The sequence below is a fragment of the Mustela lutreola genome, chromosome 16 (genome assembly GCF_030435805.1).
Source record: "Mustela lutreola isolate mMusLut2 chromosome 16, mMusLut2.pri, whole genome shotgun sequence".
NCBI classification, from domain to species: domain Eukaryota; kingdom Metazoa; phylum Chordata; class Mammalia; order Carnivora; family Mustelidae; genus Mustela; species Mustela lutreola.
This window is the reverse complement of record NC_081305.1, coordinates 12,047,026-12,068,276: the sequence shown is the minus strand read 5'-3', so window position 1 is coordinate 12,068,276 and position 21,251 is coordinate 12,047,026. Positions and strand designations below refer to the sequence as shown.

Sequence of the window (21,251 nt, the reverse complement as noted above, 5' to 3'; positions counted from 1 at the left end):
CTTCTCCTCACGAAACAGTCCCCCTTGGAGGACGTCACCAGAAACCTCATCCCCGGAAGCAGAGGCTAGTCTAGGTGGACAATCCAGGCCATCAGAAAAGGGGCCCAGGGCGCCTGGGTGGCTCAGTGGGCTAAGCCGCTGCCTTCGGCTCAGGTCATGATCTCAGGGTCCTGGGATCGAGTCCCGCATCGGGCTCTCTGCTCAGCAGGGAGCCTGCTTCCTCTCCTCTCTCTCTGCCTGCCTCTCTGCCTACTTGTGATTTCTGTCTGTCAAATAAATAAATGAAATCTTTAAAAAAAAAAAAAGGTGACTATGCACACCCCTGAGACCCCTTGGGGCCTTTGCCAGCCTAATATGTGGGGACTGTCCATCCCTGACTGGGGGGAGTTCCCTGGTCCAACCCTGCCCCTGTCCAGGTGAAGATGGAATGAGGGAAGCAGGTCGGAACAGACCCCCAGACCCTAGCTGGGGGGGAAGGGACAACAACAGCGAGGGACCAGGATGTCACCACTCCCCAACTCCCCCAGGGTGCGTGGCTTTGCCCAAGAGGGTCTGAGCACATAGCCTCTCAGGTTCTGAAGACATCTTCTCTCTACAGGAATCTACCTTTTCTTAGCAGAAGCTGGGGCTGGGGGGGCTTGTAGTCATCCTGATTCTGTTCGACATACATGTTTGGTCTCACAGATCTCCTGCGACCAAACCCTGTAGGGATGCAGGGAATGATGGAGCTGAGGCCGGGAGAGTTTAAATTACTCACACAGTGTCACATAATCAGTGGGACACACAGCTGGACCAGGGCACAGGTCTTGGGCTGCAGACCCAAGGCCCCTGCTCTTTCTGGCTGCGTTGGGGAGAGGGTGGGTGGCCTGCACAGCTGCTCTGTGCCAAGCCATATGCTCAGAGCTTGGGGATGCCGATGCTTAAGTAATCCTGAGAGATCTGCCCACTGAGCAACTTTCACCCTTCCAGTTTTCCATCCCATTTTCCCTCTGCCCTTAGCTTTCTAGAACAGAGGGCAGCAAATTTGACGGAGCTTCTGAGCCACATGGCGTGCTTGTTTATTTTTTATTTATTTATTTATTTTAAAGATTTTATTTATTTATTTGACAGACGGAGATCACAAGTAGGCAGAGAGAGGAGGCAGAGAGAGGAGGAAGTAGGCTCCCTGCTGAGAAGAGAGCCTGATGTGGGGCTCGATCCCAGGACCCTGTGATCATGACCTGAGCCGAAGGCAGAGGCTTTAACCCACTGAGCCACCCAGGCGCCCTGGCGTGCTTGTTTAAAACACAGATTTCTGGTCTTGTCTCCAGAGAGTCTTTTTCCTTTAAAGATTTATTTATTTATTTATTGGGAGGGGGCAGAAGGGGAGAGAGAAAAATCTCAAGCAGACTTCCTGCTGATTACAGAGCCTGATGCAGGGCTTGATCCCACAACCCCAAGATCTTGACCAGAGTCAAAATCAAGAGTTGGACAACTTGGGGCGCCTGGGTGGCTCAGTGGGTTAAGCCGCTGCCTTCAGCTCAGGTCATGATCTCAGGGTCCTGGGATCGAGTCCCACATCGGGCTCTCTGCTTAGCGGGGAGCCTGCTTCCTCCTCTCTCTCTCTCTGCCTGCCTCTCTGCCTACTTGTGATCTCTCTCTGTCAAATAAATAAAATCTTTAAAAAAAAAAAAAAAAAAAAAAAAAAAAAAGAGTTGGACAACTTAACCAACTGAGCCATGTCATCTAGGTTGTCTGAGTGGCAAAGTGGTTTAATGATATCGGTACTGGGCAGAATGGTGTCTCTAGCCCCTACCCCAACACCCAGACCAAATTCATGTTCACCCAGAACCTGTGAATGTGATTTTATTTGGAAACAGGGTATTTGCAGATGTAATCCTGTTCCTTTAAGGTCATACTGGGTTAAGGTGGACTCGAAATCCAGTATGACTGGTGTCCTCAAAGGAGAGGGGGAAATTTGGAGATGCAGAGATACAGGGAAAAGTGCATTTGTGCGGATGGAGGCAGAGATTGAAGGGATGTACCTGTAAGCCAAGAAACCAGGAAAGAGGCAAACAGATGCTCCGTCAGAGCCTCAAGAGGGAACCAACTATGCTCATACCCCAATTTCAGACTTCCAGTCTCTGGGACTGAGATGAAACATTTCTCTCATTTTAAGCCACCTTCTTTGGGGCACTTTGTTACGACTGCTCTAGGAAAGTAGCACAATATTACTAGAAATTACGTGCTTTGTTGCATGTAACAGTTCAAGTGCTGTTGCTTTATTTTTCCACTGATTTAAGAACATACATTTCTCTGGTATGCCTGTAATGTGACTACTTAGTTTTTCCCCAGTGATTTATTATTGAAAAATTTTAAACTGCAGTCAAGCTGAAAGAACCCCTCTACCTAAGTCCTACCATTTATTCATATCCTTCGGTTCTTTTTAAAAACAATCTTTAAGAGTTTGCATATATTAACACCTAACACGTGTAATCATAAGGCATATCCAAAGGCATGATTACTAAATAAATGTGAAATTTATTTGCCTCCCTTTAAAAAATTTGGGTCTAATTTCCATATAGTAAAGATGACCTATCTTTCTTTTTTTTAAAAAAAGATTTTATTTATTCATTTGCGTGAGAGAGCATGGGCCGAGTATGGAGAAAGAGAGAGGAACAAGCTGACCCCTGACTGATCAGGGAGCTGTACACCAGGACTCGATCCCAGGACCCTGGGATCATGATTTGAGGCAAAGGAAGATGCCTAACTGACTGAGCCACCCAGATGACCCAAAGGTTATCAATCTTAAGTGTATAGCTTGATAAGTTTTGACAGTCATATGCTTGCTTCCTTGTACCCAATGTCCAAATCAAGATATAGAACATTTCCACCATCCCCAGAAGACCAGGGATCTGTTTTTAAGGAGCTCGTCTTTTGATTTTGATGAAGGAAGGCGGGGCGATAAGAATCCAGTTCCCTCGCCAGAGGGCCAAGAAGTATGAGATTTACAGCACTTTGCAAGAAGGACCCTAGGTTCCCTGCTAGTAAACGTGACTATCTCACTGTTCTTCTAGCTTCTAACCACAGGCTGTGGGTGGACACAATACCAGGAAGGCACACAGGACCACCCATGTCCAGAATTCTAGCCACAAGCCCGCCTCCACACCCCTCCCCACTCCTGCATTCCCTGCTGAAATCATTACCATTCCATGACCACTAGGACACCCACTTTGGATGCCCCCATCCCTTCTAGTCTTGGTGACTAGGGCCTGTCGCCTGCGTGGGCTTCCTTGAGTTGCTTACTCCCTGCTTTGGCCACATGACCTCGGTGTCCAGGGCATGCTAGACAGCCCCAGCTGTGAAAGTCAGACTGTTTCCCCAAGGCCAGCAACAAGGCCCAGAAATGATGCTCAGTCCCTGTCCGGCTCTTTGCTTTCTCTAGTGGAGCAGGTGAGGGCAGAATCCTGGCTGGAATGGAACAGAAGGAAGATGGAGAGAAAAACAAAACAAAAACAAAAACTAAAGGCTGAAACCTAATAAAAAATTAGTGGTTTCCATGGTACAGAATAAAGCCCCAAATGGACCAAACCATGTATTTGAATGGTTGATTTATGATAAAGGTGTTTTTTGAACCAGTGGGAAAAGTGATTATTCCATAAATCTACTGGGATAACCAGTTGGTCATTTGGAAAATATAAACCTAAAATAATCTCTATTTTGTTCCTTATACCAAAAAAAATTTCAGGTAGATAATAAATCCAAGAAAAAACAAACTATAACAAAAACATTAAGCATAGCATTATTAGCAAGATACAAACATATTTAAGATTTTATGTATTTTAGAGAGAGAGAAAACATGTGTGCAAATACCTGTGAGCAAGGAGAGGAGCAGAGGGGGAGGGGGAGGGAGAGAAAGAGAGAAACTCAAGCAGATTCCCTGCTGAGCACAGAGCCCGATGTGAAGCTCAGTCCATGACCCCAAGATCATGACCTGAGCAAAACCAAGAGTCAGAGGCTTAACCGACTGAGCCACCCAGGCTCCCTGATACTAAAATATATTTTTTAAAGATTTTATTTATATGACAGAAAGAGAGAGAGAGAGAGAGAGACAGCACAAGCGAGGGGAGGAGAGTGGCAGGCATAGAGAGAGGGACAAGAAGGCTTCCTGCTAAGCAGGGAGCCAACGCAATGTGGGGCTCGAACCCAGGACCCTGGGATCATGACCTGAGCTGAAGACAGATGCTTAACTGACTAAATAACCAAGGCACCCCTACAGTATATTTTATGTATAAAATTTTCAAGTAGAGGTGGTCTTTCTAGGAATGATAAAACAGTATGTTTTACAATATAGATATTTTAAAGGTTTAAATGGAGAAAAAACATTAAAGGAATCAAAAGACAAATGAAAACTAAAGGACAAATAGTAATACATATGATAGAAAATGGTCTAATATCCTTCACATATAAAGAGTGATTATAAATCAATAAGAAAAAGAGCCCCCTTGGTTAAGGTTTGTCCCTATGTATGTGCAGTGGAAATACCAAGGACCTTGAGACCTGCCACATTCTAGGATCTCTTAGAACTACACGTTTCTCATCTATGAGATGGGAGAACTGACCAAACTATTAGTTCTAGAAGGATCATTATTATCCAAGTGTTCTTTTTCTGAGTCCCTGGAGATTCAAGTTGCAAAGGTCACCAAAAATCACCTTAACGTGCAACTATCTTCAAGCCAACTGACCATTTATGAGTTTAGTTCAAGCTTAAACATCGACCCCTGCCTCCTCCCAGATCCCCATAGTCTACTCGGCAAAGTGATGGTTGGGGTTGCTGTCATCCGACAACATACAATGTAACAAAATGCAAACCCAAAACAAAGTGAAATTGAAAATCAATGCCAAAATCCAAAAATTTCATGAAGTCAATGAAGTGGAAAGAAAACCGTTTAACTCGCAATTCCACTACAAAATAAGGATTTGGCAAAGTTAGGCTGTTTAACACTGAAACACAGGCGACCAGCAAAGGATGAGGCTCTTCAAAAGAGAATGAATGACCTGTTTATCAAAGGATCAAGAAAGATCCCTAGATCTTAAATACTCTTGCAAAAAGACTCTTAATGTGTGAAAAGCCAGTGTGAAGTTTGGACTGCCACATTGTGCTTTCATGCACTTTTGCCAGAAAAACTGCTCATGTGCACAAAACCCACATGACTTGATTTATTTGTTCAATCTAAAAACCTGCACGCAAGTGCAATCTTAATTTGGTTGTCAGGTTAAAATAAATGAAAAAATTTTTTTCAGTTTCATTTTTAATTTTTTTTTAAAGTAATCTCTGTGCACAACTTGGGGCTCAAAGTCATGACCCTGAGATCAAGAGTCTCACATTCTACCAACTGACCCAGGCAGGCACCCCTTCATTTCCATTTTTGAAGATAATCAGTTTCCTTCTCCCAACCCCTATCCAATTTTTCTATGAGATCTAGTCTTCATTTAAAGTAGATTCATTTCAAGTGACCTTTTTTCCTAGGAATCAAGGACCTTCCTATTTAGGTCCAAGGAACAACTGAATTTTTTACAGCACCCTGTTTGCTACGTGCAAAAGCCATTACACTTGGCATGCCAACGGGTCTTCCCTGGATAAGAGAAAACAACTAAGGCAGGCTACTCTAGCCTTGTCCCTGGCTTGGGGGGAGTGGTATATAGGGTCACAGAAGCCGTCTCCAGGCGCCCCAGTGTGGATGTCCTTTATTCTTCCGTGGCAGCCAGACTCACAGTGTGGGCCTTGAATTGACTTAAAAATTTCTGAGGTCTGTCTTTCATCTCTGTGGATAAATGAGGCCCGTTTCATAGACTTTTGTTATTATAGAAGACTAAGGACTAGGGGCACCTGGGTGACTCAGTTAAATGTCTGCCTTCCGCTCAGGTCATGATCCCATCATCTTGGGATCGAGTCCCATGTCAGCCACTCTGCCTGCTTGGGCACAAGTATGCTCTGTCAGATAAATAAATCTTAAAAAAAAAAAAAAAAAAAAGACTAGAGCTTAGCGACTGAGTGGGTTATTATGGACCACGGACATTTGGAACTTATAAAACTAAAACTATTACTAGAGATCCACTTTCCAGTGGGAAATCTGAGCTAAGCACTGTTGGGAAGGTTCTAGGGGCAAAGAAGAATGTAGAGAACTAGACTAAGTTTTAAATTCTTTTCCCTTTAAAGGAGAAATTAAGACTACTTCACGTAGATACTTATCAACCAAGTCTTTTGTAGATCGCAAGGTTGACCTGCATAGTCATGCATTCTTGTATCAACAGAATTTCTGGCTGTTAGTTTTCCCATGACAGGACTTGACGACATATTTATATGCATCACAGTCCCCCAAATTTGCTTATCTGGTACCACTACTTAAATACTTTGCAATATACTATCAAGGCAGGAAAACAAAATGTTTGGCGAACTGTGCCTCACAACAAAAAATCGTGAGTATTGGGCGCCTGGGTGGCTCAGTGGGTTAAAGCCTCTGCCTTCAGCTCATGTCACGGTCCCAGGGTCCTGGGATCGAGCCCCACATTGGCCTCTCCACCTACTTGTGATCTCTGTCTGTCAAATAAATAAATAAAATCTTTTTAAAAAATCTTGAGTATGAAGTTTAAATATCATATCAACCTAGATGAGCAGCGATAGAGAAGACGGAGGACCGCAGTTCCAAGGATATATCCTTTAGAGAAATTTGCATGAAAAGATGCAGGAAAGAGTACATAGAACTGGAAATCCAGGCATCCTGGGCCTCCTGCCTGTGCACGTCATACAGGCACTGAAAGCCACATGGGGCTGGCCACAGCCCTGAGAGCAATGAGGGCTCTCGACGGGCATTTTCCGTGACCGACTTCATGCCCACCCCTATAGGGGACTCATGGGCATGTGTGCATGGCGGTGGCTGGTCTAGAAGACATTGGCCAGCTCTCTGGCTGAGAATAACCGGGGACGAAGGCAGAAATGAGTGTGTCCCTGGATAGCCCTCCATCCTTTCCACCAAACTCCCAGGCCTTTCAGCCAACAAAGAGAAATTGGAAAAAGATTTTTTTTTTTTTAAACTTTGTAACTCTTGAAGTATCTTGTGTGTGCTAAGATGACCACTTTCCTTTTCCTTTATTTGTAAGGTTTCGGTTATCCAAGCAGCTCACTCATTCACCGACTCAAACATTGATTCGTTCCTGTTGGCATACACCGGCGAGCTAGTGTGTCCTAGAGGAACCCAGATGAGTCAGACAGTTCCAGTGTTCAGAGAGTTTATGGTTTAGTCGGCGAGATTGGACACAGAGGGAAAAACACAGTAAATAAGGAAGAACGTTATGAACTCTGTAACACAGGTGCGGGCAAAGGGTGAGAAGCTCTGTGTAAGAAGAGGGCACTGGAGCCGGACCGAAAGGGTGTGGCCGTGGGCAGGCCCTAAGAGCTTGGGAATACTGCTGTGACAGGACAAAAGTCCCTTTAGGAAAGGTCGCAGGCCCGGGAGTGCGGGAGAGATCTGCCTGGGAGACTGTTGCAAGAATGAGTTTAGGGGGGCACTGGTCAGAGTGGGGCAGCAGTGGGGAGACATCTCAGAAGGAATCCGACTAAGGATGCTCATGAGGATTAGAGCGTGGTCTGTGCCAAGCCAGCCACTCTGTCTTCCAGTTATTCTGCATTTTTTCCTTTCTACAGCCTATGGCTTCTCGAGGACAAAGAAGACAGTGCAGACAGTTGCCATCAAGATTAAGGAAGGGGCGCCTGGGTGGCTCAGTTAAGGATCTGCCTTCAGCTTAGGTCATAATCTCGGGGTCCTGGGATCGAGCCCCACGTTGCACTCCCTGCTCACCGTGGAGCCTGCTTCTTGCTCCTTCTCCTTCCCACTCCCGCTCTCTCTCAACTAAAGAAATAAAACCTTTATTTAAAAAAAGTAAGGAAAACACGGATAATCTCCTAGACATAGTACTGAATGGAAACAGCTATCCAGCAGAGCACACGTTATATGGTTCCATTTAACCTCTGCAAACTTCTCTGTGAGATGCAGAGCACGAGCAACTAGCGAAGAAGCCTGAGGACGAATCACCAGGGCTCCAGGTGGTGAGGTAGGTGCAGCGATGCACCTACCTGCCCCCCAGTCTATGTCCCCACAGCTGGGACCCGGGAATTTGTTATCCTACGTGGCAAGAGGGACTTTGCTGATGTGATTAAGTTTGGGACCCTAGGAAGGGGAGATGATCCTGGATGACCCTGGTGGCCTTAGTGTGGTCACAAGGGACCTTAGAAGTGAAGTGTGAAGGCAGGAGAGTCAGAGAAGAAGAGAAGTGAGAGCAAAGGTTGGAGAGATGCAACTACTGCCTGGGGAAGCCAAGTATACCAGCAGTTTCTAAAAGATGGAAAAGGGGGTCCTTGGGTGGCTCGGTTGGTTAGACATCCAACTCTTGAGCTCAGCGTTGTGAGTTCAAGCGCTGTGCTGGGCTCCACGCTGGGTGTGGAGCCTACTTAAGAAATAAGTAGATAAAAACCACTGTTTAAAATAAATAAACAAATAAATAAAAGCTGGAAAAGGCAAGAAAATGGATTCTTCCTTAGAAACTTCAGAAGGAAGCCTGCTCTGCTGACTTATTACTGACTTCTGAATTCTGGAACCATAACAGAATACCTCTGCGTTGCTTGAAGTCACTGAGCTCCTGGCGATCTGTTAGAGCAGCCATAGAAAACTCAAGCAGGTGTAGAACTAAAGGATGTGGTCTCCAGAAGCCAACTGAAGAAAGTGTATCAAGGAAAAGGAATGGTGACTGCATCAAGAGTTGCTTCCAGACCAGGTGAGGTAAGGTGTTAACTGGCGACCGGGTTTGGTGAGGCAAAGGTCCCAATGACCCTGGCCAGGGGACTCTGAGTGATGGGGTGGGCACTCTGAGTCTTCCTGCACTTAGCTCTCCTATGCTATTGGATTACTCAAGCCCTGAGGTTCTGCGTGGCCAGACCCCCAAAGGCTGGCAGAAACACCCATGGGAGATACTGCTGACTTCGCCGCCAGAGAAGGATGCACCCTGTGGGATAAGGACCCAGTGCCCAGTCATCTGGACATCAATTATGCCAACAGCACTGGCTGGGCAGTTGAGGTTTGTTTTCCTCCAGGGTCTTCTCGAACAGAGGGCTTCTATCCAGAGGCATGTGGTCCTCCCAAGTCCACACGTGTATGTGTGTGTGTGGGGGGAGTACGAGCCACCCTTTCACAGTTATTAGCCTCTTGACGGCAGGTTTGGAGTGAGGGGAAGATTTTGGTTGGACTATGATAAAAGCTGTCACTCTCTCACTAGAAAAATGCACAGTCCCATTCACCAATCCCAGAAAATGATCCACAGAACACAGGGATTAAGAAGCTCTGCTTTTGGGGCGCCTGGGTGGCTCCATGGGTTAAACCCTCTGCCTTCGGCTCAGGTCATGATCTCAGGGTCCCGGGATCAAGTCCCACATCGGGCTCTCTGCTCAGCAGGGAGCCTGCTTCCCTTCCTCTCTCTCTCTGCCTGCCTCTCTGCCTACTTGTGATCTCTCCCTCTCTATCTCTCTCTCTCTGTCAAATAAATAAATAAATAAATAAATAAATAAATAAATAAATCTTAAAAAAAAAAAAGAAGCTCCGCTTTCTATATTTTCCAGAGTATGATATGTACTCCACCGATGGGACTTGGGATGATTTTAGGAGATACAAGGGATAAGTATTTCTTATCTGAGTAGCTCTCTGTTTTCAAGTGCACATAAAACTTGTGATGTCACTGGTATTGCCTAGGATGAGTAAGTGGGAAAATAGAAAGTGAGTCTACCTAAAGATAAATATTAAGTATAATAGTTCAAGTGTTATACCAATTTGGGGGAAAAAAACTTGACAGTGATTCATGGACACCCCAAATCTAGGAAACACAGTATCTATGACCTTGGGAGGAGACTTGAACCCAAAGCGCTTTCCTTTCCCAATTATTTCTTTTAAATGCTGACTGGAGCTCAGGGGCACCTGCTGGGCTCGGTTGTGCATCTAACTCCTGGTGTGAGCCCCGGTTTTGATCTCGGGGTTGTGAGGTGGCTCCCCATGTTGGGCTCTGTGCTCGGTGGGGAGTCTGCTTGGGATTCTCTCCCTCTGCCCCTCCCCCTGCTCGCATGCTCTCTTTCTCTCTCCCTCAAATAGATAAATAAAAGGGCGTCTGGTGGCTCAGTAATTAAGCGTCTGCCTTCAGCTCAGGTCGTGATCCCTGGGTCCTGGGATCGAGCCCCTCATCGGGCTCCCTGCTCAGCAGGAAGCCTCCTCCCTCTCCCACTCCCCCTGCTTGTGTTCCCTCTCTTGCTGTGTCTCTCTATGCCAAATAAATAAATGAAACCATTAATAAAATAAAATAAAATAAATTAGATATGTAAAATCTTAAAATAAGTAAATAAATGCTGGTTGCAGCTCGATAAATGGACCTCACGCCCCACTAACGACATGAGCTACAGCGAGAAGAACTGAGTTTGCAGTGAGGAGGTTGACTGCGCCCCCCAACCGCTGTGGGTCAGGATGAGAAGAGGGCTTGATTTCTCTGCTTAGCCATAGCCCTCTCACTCGCTCTAGGTGGGCAGCTCAACTTCCTCAAGTGCAAGACCATGGTCACAGCAGACCTTGTTTCATCCTGACAGTATGTGGGCTCAAACGAGTTTGACTTGTTTTGTGTGTGTGTGTGTGTGTGTGTGTACATATGTATATCTTCATGTGAGTGTGAATGTGTGTTAGAGTACCTAGGGGTGTGTGAGGAGGTGTGGCAAAATGGAGAACAGGGGAAACCAAAGGGACCAGACCTTCTTCCTGGAAATTTCACAGCTGAGCTCCGGGATGCTCCCCTCCAAGGACTACACTGGGGAAGAAGGTCTTCTAGAAGGAGAACCACTCAGAAATGAACTTCAGGTGTGCCTGGGTGGCTCAGTCAGTGAAGCATCTGCCTTCTGCTCAGGTCGTGATCCCAGGGTCCGGGGAATGAGCCCTCCATTGGGCTCCCGGCTCAGCGGGGAGCCTGCTTCCCCCTCAACCCCTCTTGGCCCTGCTCAGGCTCTCTCTCTCTCAAATAAATAAATTAAAATCTTAAAAAAAAAAAAAAGAAAAAAGAAAAAAGAAATGAACTCCAAACAAAAGGAGCTGGTTAATGCCATTCCCCTTTCCCATCTCCCCTCCTGGTCCGGACATGATGGGAGCTGGGCTCGAAGCTCCCCGCATGTCAGCATCTCTGGTCTGGCAGGAGGGGAGAAGGGAGAGAGGAAAGCAATATGAAGGTTGCTTGAAAGGCTGAGCCAGAAAGAAGGACAGAGATGTCTCCATTCGGGCCATAAGAAGAGAGCTTCTCTCTGTACGGGATACTCCATTCCAGACTTCTCCTCTGACTACCTTCTCCCTCAGTTTAAAGACAACACTATACTAGTTTCCAGAAGGGAAATCCATAGATAGAAGCTGACAGGCAGCTGGAGTGTTGGGTAAGTATGGCTGCTGGTCAAGTTTGAGCCTTGGGTCTGTAAGCATGTTGTCAATTTTTAGTTTTTTTCCCCACATCCTCAGATTGGGGCTCAGATACAAGGATGCCTGCAGCATGGCCGCATTGGGACTCTGGCTAAGAGGTGAGTGCAGGGGTAGGAAGCAAACTTGGTCTCCATATTCTCTGAGTCCTCCCTGAGGGTCAGGTAAGGCAAAGCAAAGCGGAACGAAGCAAAAGCAAACCAGTGTTGGGTGCTTAGCAGAGCTGGGAAGTAGAGCCATTGAGGGCTGCTGGCCTGGGGTGATCCTTGCTTTCTGGGAAAAGAAGCCTCACCCTAAGGCCCCTGTTCATAGGACCCAGTTCCAGTGTAGGATGGCTCCCATGAGGCATCACAAATCTGTAACTCTGCAGTTTGATTCCAGCCTCTTGTTTCCTGCACTCAGCTTGAGTTGGATCTACAGCTAAACCTCTCTGCCCCTTCAGCATGACCTGACGCCAAACATCAGCTGCCAGGATTCAGATGGGCTGCTGCTGCCGAATGCTGAGCCCTGGTATTTTACCTATGAAATCTCCCAAATTCAACCCCATCTCCCCTTGGCTACGTGGTAGTCTCCTGCCTGGTCTCCTCACACTCCCTTGGGCTCCCTCTGTTCCTTCTTGGCTCTGGAGCCAGGGTGTTCTTCCAAAGATGCAAATCTGACCACACAACACCCCTGCTTGATTGCATCGCTTCCCCGCTTTCCTGTCGTTCTTAGAATCGGGTCCCAAATCCATCCCGCAGCCTAGGAGGCCCGGCATGGCATGACGTAGCTCTTGCTGATCTCTGGCCTCCTCCCGCTTCTCTCTTCTTGCCCACCAGCCTCTAGCCACACTGGTTTTATTTGTCCCTTGACTGTGCCAAGTCCATAACCTTCAGGGCCTTCTTTACACATGCTGTTCCCTCTGTCTAGAATGCTCATCCCACCACACTTGACCAGGCGAACACCCAAACCATCAACTAACTCTCAGTGCAAATGTCACTTTCTCAAGAAAGCTCTTGAACTCCTCACCTCCAAATCCACATTCTGATGGTACCAAGTGATGAAATAATTATTGTACCATTAGTATGTTCCCTGATTAGCCTGTTAGCTCCGATAAGACTGTATTGGTTCTGTCCATTGGCACCTCCTCAGTGCCTAGCTCCGTGCTGAAAATTATGCAAGGACCAATGAGTGAGTGAATAAATGATTTATTTACACATTAGACTAGACAGTGCCATGTGGAGCCACCAGGAGCAGTGAGAGACACGTCCATTTATCCAAAGATCTAAAAGCACTTGCTGGGACCACTCTGAAAACAAGAGGTAGAAGCAAGCAACAACTCTTGGCTTAATGCCCAAGCATGATGGTCCCACGGTCACCAGTCCTATAGCCACACCTGGAGTGAGTTTGTCCCTAGATCAGCCTACCTGGGGCCCTGTGGATGGAGCAATCCCCTGTATCCCAAGATCCTTGGGATGGAGATAGCATTGATTTTGGAGTTGGGTACATTTGGCTTTCCCACTAATTAGTTCTTTAACCTTAGACAAATTATAGAGCCTCCCTGAGCATCAGTTTCCACACCCTAAAATGGAGATTAAAAAAAACTTACCTGAGGATCAGTTGGAGACCTAAATAACATCACAAGGTGTCCTGCAGGGCAGCAAGCGGTTCACAGTGCTAATCCCCATGCCCACCCCCTCTCCCCCACCCAAACACTAGCTTACCCCTGTCATTTCGCCTTTTTGGACACCCATGCCAGCATGCAAGACAGGAAATAAAGAGAGGTCTGAGGGATGGGAGGACAGAGTCCACCCAAGACACTGCCCCAACCTCTCCACCTACCCAAGGGAAGCCCTAGTGCACCAGGAAATCCAAACTGGCTGAGAAGGATAACTGATCTGTGACTACTGGAGGCAGCAGGAGGGTGAGATGGGGAGGGGAGGGCAGCTGGGGCTGGAAGCTATTATTCAACAGAAATGAAGAGCAGATGCAAAGAGGGAGAGGCTGATGAGGGAACAGGAAGGAAAGCTTGGGAGCGTGAGGGGCTGGTAAAAGGTGATCCAAATTGTCAGAGGGCAGAGGCTGCACAAGGAACAACTAGGAAGGAGGGAGTGACGTGGGAGGTGGTGGTAGAAGTAGCAGGTGGAAGAGGGTCAGGTCAGGAGCAAGGCTGGAGAGGAAGGGCAAGTCCTGGTGAGGGGGGCGGGTAGTGACCTGTTACCTGGAGAGAAGGGGAAAGCGAAGCTGAGGGCGGAGGCTGTCACCTTGGGTCCTCCTAGAGGGCAGGTGGACCGGGCTTGCCAGTGCGTGGAGAGTGGGGGAGGGAAGAAGGGGAGCAAGGGGGAGGGTGAGACCCCGGGGCCGGATGTACCTGAGGGTCTCCTTTCAGATCGCCCACGTAGTACTGCTCGAGCCAGCGGCGCGCGTTGGCCGAGTGTCGGTGCAGCGGCCCGTCCAGGTCGGCGCTAACATCCTCGCCAGCCCGCGCCCGCAGCAGCTGCTCGCCCCCCGGGTGGTGCCGCACGAAGCCAGTGAGGTCGTAGAGGCGGGCCCCGCAGCGGACCCAGCAGGCGCCGGCCGCCAGGCGCCGCTGGACCTCGGCGGGCGAGAAGGACACGGCGGGGGGCGGAGCGGGGGCCATGGCGGGAGACCGGAGCTCGCAGCTGGAAGCCCGGACTTCTGCTCGGCCGCAGCCCAGCTCTCCTCTAACATCCCGGGAGCCCCGACCGTCTTGACGGGCCGTCCGCCACCGCACCTGCTCATTTGCATGCCGCCCTCCCATTGGCCGCTCGGCCGGACGCTGCTCGAGCCCGGAGGCTCCCTCTTCCTCATTGGCCGAGGGGAAGCCCGAGCGACCAGAACTGGGCGGGCCACCCGCTGCGGGCTGCCAGCCAGGTGGCCCTAGGCAGGTAGAGGGCGCGCCCGCCAGGTGTGTCCCGTCGCAAGAGGAGAGCGAAGGGGACGAGCAGAGGCAGGCGGAGCAACTCTTCCTGTCACGGGTGGCTGCATGGACGGACATCCTTGGTGGCCTGAGCGCTTTTGGAATAACTCTTGCTGCTGCCCTTTGGGAGAAACTTGGCAGTTTTCGATTCTCAGGCTCCAGGAGGGGGCGAGGAGTGGGGGAGGCAGGGCGAAGACGAGAGTAAGGTGAGTGAGACTCTGGGCACGGCCCCCCCAAACTCCATAATCACAATCTATAATATTTTAATGTGATATTTAAAAACTCCTACCGTTACACAACAGCCGCGAATGTACTTAAGGCCACTGTACACTTAAGAATGGTTAAAATGGTAAATTTTAGAGACATTATATTTTATCACAGTAACAGTATGATAGTTATCACAATATATAATAAAGTTGTTTGGGTTTTGTTTGTTTGTTTTGACAGAGAGAGAGGACGTGAGCAGGGGAGGGACAGAGGGAGAAGGAGTGAGAGAAAACCCGAAGCAGGCTCTATGCCCAGTACGGGTCCCACTGGGGCTCCATCTCACCGCCCTGAGATCGTGACCTGACCCCATTGAAGCCTCACCCAACTAAGCCGCCCAGGTGCACCTATAATAAAGAATTTTTTAAAATTATGTTTTTGTAAATAAAGCTTTATTGGAACGGGGGCTAGTGAGGCAAGAGAAGCAAGATGGTAAAGTGCAGGGTTGGATCTTGTCCTCGATATTTAAATTTTTGATATTGTGTTCATTATGGATTATTTTTTGCCTTAATTTTGAATTAAATACTGCATTGAAATATTCTTTGTCTTGATTATGAAGTTTTTTTGGCATGGGCATAAATTTTGCACCCTGAGTGACCGCCTCCCTTGCAAAACTCTAATCTTGCCCTGGGCAGAGGACCCCAAGGGGGAGAATAGAGAATCCAGCTGGGCTCTGTCTCTCTTAGAAAAAGTTATTTTCAGGGTCACTCTTGTTTATGTTCTGGGACTGGGCACCTCTGCCCAGCCAGCACTGGGAGAAAGCCTGGGCCACCCCGATAATAGATGTGCCCAAGGTCAGGATAGTTGCCCTTTCCTTCTCCCCCTTCCAGGCCTCTCCTGGCACAACTACAGGGAGTAGGCAAGACTTAGGCTGAGTCTATGGGTCTGGAAGGAACTCCTGTCCAAAAGGCCTGGAGACCTTAGGTCACAAATGGTCACAAATGGTCACAAATGGTCACAAGTGGTGAATGCAATGTCACCCTCACCTCATTTCCACACCTTCTCTGTTCCAAATACCTTGCATGTGCCAAGGCAGTCAGGCACACACTCGCAGGTGTCCTCAAGTACTCCTTGCTGACAATATCTTGGAGGAAAACTCCGTTTACATTTATCACCATTGCCTTAAACTATTATCTGAAGTTGAACAAGTAGTTTAAGGCATCTATTCAGAATCTTAACACATTTCTTGCCATAGTAATTCCAATTCTAAAAAATGTGACCTTATGGATATATTGAATAAGAATGTATATGTAATGACATTAATTGCAACACTGTTTACAGACTAGAAACAACCCAAATGTCCACGATGAAGGAGGCCTGACTAAAAACTAAATGAGCATGCATTCACAGACAGTGAAATGCTTTGTAGCCACTAGGAAGAACGAGGTAGATCTGCATGCACCGATAGAAAATAATCTTCAGGACACTTTAAGTGGAAAACAGCAACTGTGTATGGTATGCTAACAATTATTTTGCTATTTTCAATTCTTTAATCTTTATAAATATTTGAATGCAAACAAAAGAGCCTTTGTAGGTTTCAAAGCAAAAATAGTACAATCAACTCAATGAATTTGCCTCCCAACCCAAGGGCTGGGACATTACAAAAACTCGCACCTGCCTCTATACTCCAAAACCTCCATCTCTCTACCTCCTCCTAAGAGATAATCACTGTCTTGACTTTTGTGCTTATCCTTCCTTGGCTTTTAAATTATTTTTATTACATCTATGTATATGCCTATACAATATGTTATTTAGGTAAGCTTTGTTTTGAGTTTTATGAAAATCACCTGGTACTGTATTTTGCTTTATGTGGCCTCGCATGTTTGACTCAATATCATTTCAAGATTTATCCTTGTTGCTGAGGGTCACCGCAGTTCACCAGTTTTTCAGTCCAGGGTCATATTCCACTATATGAATTTATTTATCCATTTTTTTTACTTGAAGTTTTTATTTTTTCCTTTTCTATTTTGAGCAGTCTTTTTTTTTTTTTTAAGATTTTGTTTATTTATTTGACACACAGAGAGATCACAAGTAGGCAGAGAGGCAGGCAGAGGAAGAGGGGGAAGCAGGTTCCCTGCTGAGCAGAAAGCCCAATGTGGGGCTCGATACCAGGACCCTGGGATCATGACCTGAGCCAAAGGCAGAGGCTTTAACCCACTGGGCCACCCAGGCGCCCCTATTATGAGCATTCTTGTACATATGGGGTAGAGTTTCTACAGCTTCTGTACCTACAGATGCAGGTGTTGGGTCATAGGGCATGCGAGTTTTCCAGTTTACAAGATAATATAAATTAACTTCTAAGTGATTATACTATTTTACATCCCCATGAAAGACATATAAAAATCCCTAGCCTTGGGGTGCCTGGGTGGCTCAGTGGATTAAGCCTCTGCCTTCGGCTCAGGTCATGGTCTCAGGGTCCTGGGATCGAGCCCCACAACGGGCTCTCTGTTGAGCAGGGAACCTGCTTTCCTGCCTCGCTCTGCCTGCCTCTCTGCCTACTTGTGATCTCTCTCTCTCTGTCAAATAAATAAAATCTTTAAAAAAAATTCCCTAGCCCTAATTCTAGGTACCAGCCAAGGACATCACTTATATTCAACATTGTACTAGGGGTCCTAGATAGTGATAGAGGGAAAGAAAGGAAAGCAAAGAAGAAAGAAAAGAAAGAGAGAGAAAAGAGAAACAAAAGGCATAAAGAGCAGAGATGATGGCTCAAAAATCTTTCTACTTGTAAATAACATTATTGTTTACATTGGAAATGTCAACCAATTCACAAAGCAACTAGAACAAATAAATAAGTGGATTTAGCAAGTTCACAGGCTCCAAGGTCAAAATGCATAAATCAATGTGTTTTAATTACTGGCAGCGAACAATTGCAAAATGAAATTTTAAAATCCCACTTATAATAATGTCAACAAGCACAAAATATATAAGAATAAGACGACGACAACAAGTAAATCTAAGGCTTCTAACTGAAAACCACAAAACATCACTGTGAGAAATGAAAGTGTTCACAGATACAAGTTCCAAGTTCATGAGCTGAGAGAGTCACTATTAAGATCTTAAATCCTTCAACTGTTCTAAGCATTCAACACAGTTTCGATCATAATCTGACTTTAAGAAATTGTTAAACTATATAATTAGTTTATATATATATATAAATTATTATATATAATTAGTTTATATATTATATATTGAATTATATATATGTAATTCAATTACTATATAATTGAAATTTGCTAAGAGAATAGAACTTAAGTGTTCTCATCAAGTAAATAAATAAATGACAAGAAAACAAAAGGAAGGGATGCTTGGGCGACTCAGTTAAGATTCTACCTTCAGCTCGTCTTCAGATCTCGTCTGCGTTGAACTCCCTGCTTAGGGGGGAGTCTGCTTCTCCCTCTGTCTGCCATGCTCTCCCTGCTTGTGCTCTCTCTCTCTGACAAATAAACAAATAAAATTTTTCTAAAAAAAAAAAGAAAAGGAAAGGAAAAATTTGACAAACTGATAAGTCTTTTATATTTTTTTATATATATAGAAAAAGAAAATAAAAGGAAAAAAAATGACAAACTGGTAAGTCTTTTATATTGCCACATACATCCTAAAATGTATGTGGCAATATAAAAGACTTAATGTATGTGGCAATATAAAAGACTTAAAATATCCAGAGCAACACTGAGAAAAAACAAAGTTGCAGGACTTACACTTCCTGCCTTCGAGACTTAAAACTACATATTCAAGACAGGGTAGAACCAACAAATAGATCAATGAAACAAAAAAGTCCAGAAATAGATCCAAACATATGAGGTCATTTTGCTCTTTTATTGAGATATAATTTACATAAAGTAAAACTTGGCCTTTTGTAACATATATGAATTTGAGGATCTTCTGTACTGTTGTTAACGATCAGTTTTGCTTCTCCCTTTGCTAATATCACCCTGTCTTTATCACTGTAGTTCACAATACATCCCGTCATCTGGGAAGGCTGATGCCCATACCCTGTTCTCCTTGAAGAGCGTTTGTTTTATCTTGGATGTTTTTTTCACATAAAGTTCAGAATCATTTTGTCAATGTCCATGAAAAAGTCTACTGGGATTATGAAAGGAATTGCACTGAATCTATAGATTAATTTGGAGACGATATGTTTGAAATACTGAGACTTCCTATTTATGAATGTGAGTTAAATCTCTACTTATTCAGGTTATATGTAATATTGTTCCATGAAGTTTTTTGCATATAGGACTTGCACACATATGCAAATTAATCCCTAAGTATACCTTATAGAGTTTTTTTTGTTGTTGTAAATGACTTTTAAAAATTAACATATAATGTACTATTTGTTTCAGGGGTACAGGTCTTACATCAGGGGATATTAGTCTTACACAATTCACAGCACTCACTATAGCACAATCCTCCCCAATGCCCATCACCCAGCGACCCCATCCCTCCACCTCCTTCCCCTCCAATAAATGACTTCTTTTTAAAGTAAGTTTTTTACTAAAGATTTTATTTTTTTATTTGACAGAGAGAGAGATCACAAGTAGGTAGAGAGGCAGGCAGAGAGAGAGGGGGAAGCAGACTCCCCACTGAGCAGAGAGCCCGATGTGGGGCTTGATCCCAGGACCCTGAGATCACGACCGGGGCAGAAGGCAGAGGCTTAACCCACTGAGCCACCTGGGTGCTTCTAGATTTTATTTATATTCAAGTTAGTTAACATAGAGTGTATTATTGGTTTCAGGGGTAGAATTTTGTGGTTCATCAGTTACATATAATACCCATTACCTTTTATCTTTCTTAATGGCTTCTTTTGAAGAACGTGGGTTCTGGTTTATCATAAAGTAATTTGGGTTATCAGTGTTTTATTTTATGATTGGAGCTTTTTGTGTCTTACTTAAGAAATATTTGCCTACCACCAAATAACAAATACATTCTTCTATATTATCTTCTAGAAGCTTTCTTGTTCTACTTTTCATTATTAGATCTCTATTCTACTTGAAATTGATTTTTGAAGATGATGTAAGGTATGGGTCAAGATTCTTTTTTTTCCATATGTACATTCAATTTGCTCAGTAATCATTATTGAAAACAAAAAACCAGTCTTCTCTCCACTTCTCTGTGGTATCAGTTTCTTGGTTCTCAAATCTGTGCCATTAATATATTTGGTCTATTCTTGAACCGATACCATATTACTTAAGTACTATATACTTTTAATAAGTCACAAAATCTGGTAATAAATCCTTCAACTTTGTTCTTCTTCAAAACTATCTTGGCTGTTCATGGCCCTTTTAGTTTCCATGTTTATCTTAGAAAAAGCTTGTTCATTTTCACCTTAAAAAGTTGGTGGGATTTTGGGGTGCCTGGGTGGCTCAGTTAATTAAGCTTTGGACCCTGTATCTCAGAATTGTGAATTCAAGGCCCATGTGAGGCTCCATGCTGGTTGCAGAGCCTACTTTGAAAAAAAAAAAAAAAAAGCTGATGAGATTTTGTTTGGAATTGCACCAAGTCTATAGGCTGGGGAGAATAAATAATTTTATGTTGTTGAATCTTCTAATCTGTTAATATGGTATATCCTTGCATTTATGTTAGGCTTCTTTAACTTTACTCAGTGTTTTCTACAATTTCCCATGCAGAGGCATACACATCTATTAGATTTATTTCCAGGAATTTCATTTTTTTATATCATCACACACACACACACCCCTGTGCATATATACTGTTTGTTATTTTATATATTATTATATATGTTACATATATCACAGCTAATATAGCTATATATAACATACATAGCTACATATAAAATATGTAATATATATAAATCAGCTAATATGTATATAGCTATATATACTATATAATGTATACTATATATGCATGATCATATATAATATATATAATATTAAAATGTATTATGCTATTATTATAATATTCCTGATAACTTAGCCTTTTTCTTCTTTATTGATCAGGACTGCCAGAAGTTTATGAATTCTATTAGTTTTTTCTAAGAACCAAATTTTGGCTTTCTTGATTTTATAGATTATACCTTTGTTTTTTTATTTCACTGATTGCTGGTTTTATTTATTTTTAAAGATTTTATTTACTTATTTGAGAGAGAGCACATGGGAGCTGGGGATAGAGCACAGGTGAAGGAACAGAGCCAGAGGGAGAGGGACAAGCAGACTCCCTGCTGAGCAGTGAGCCCTACGTGGGGTTCAACCTCAAAACCCTGAGATCCTGACCCCAGCCAGAACCAAGAGTCAGAAGCTTAACTGAGCCACCCAGGTGCCACACTCCTGCTTTTATTTATTTATTTATTTTTAATTTTTATTTTTTTCCTGCTTTTATTTTTATATGCCTTCTATTCTATTATTTTGGTTTGGTGTTCTTTTTTTTAAGTTCTTGAGATATATACTTAATATACTATATACTTAAATGATCAGTTTTCAGCTTTTGTTCCAATGTAGGAATTTAGGCTAGATATCATCAAGCAAAGTTGGCAAAACCTTCCACCATCACAGTAAGTTTGTCTGTTTCTCCTGTGGTTCTATAAATAC

The 21,251-nt window shown here is 44.6% G+C and overlaps 1 protein-coding gene across 1 annotated transcript in view; it reads right to left on the bottom strand.

Annotated features, from left to right (window-relative positions):
* The window catches only part of FA2H (fatty acid 2-hydroxylase), a 45,521-nt gene extending 30,992 nt beyond the window's left edge, over positions 1 to 14,529 (bottom strand). The window contains exon 1 of the mRNA XM_059152797.1: positions 13,873 to 14,529. Within this exon, the coding sequence (XP_059008780.1) occupies positions 13,873 to 14,520 (648 nt within the window). The 5' untranslated portion in view covers positions 14,521 to 14,529. The remainder of the gene's footprint in view (positions 1 to 13,872) is intronic.
* Positions 14,530 to 21,251: the final 6,722 nt, after the last annotated feature.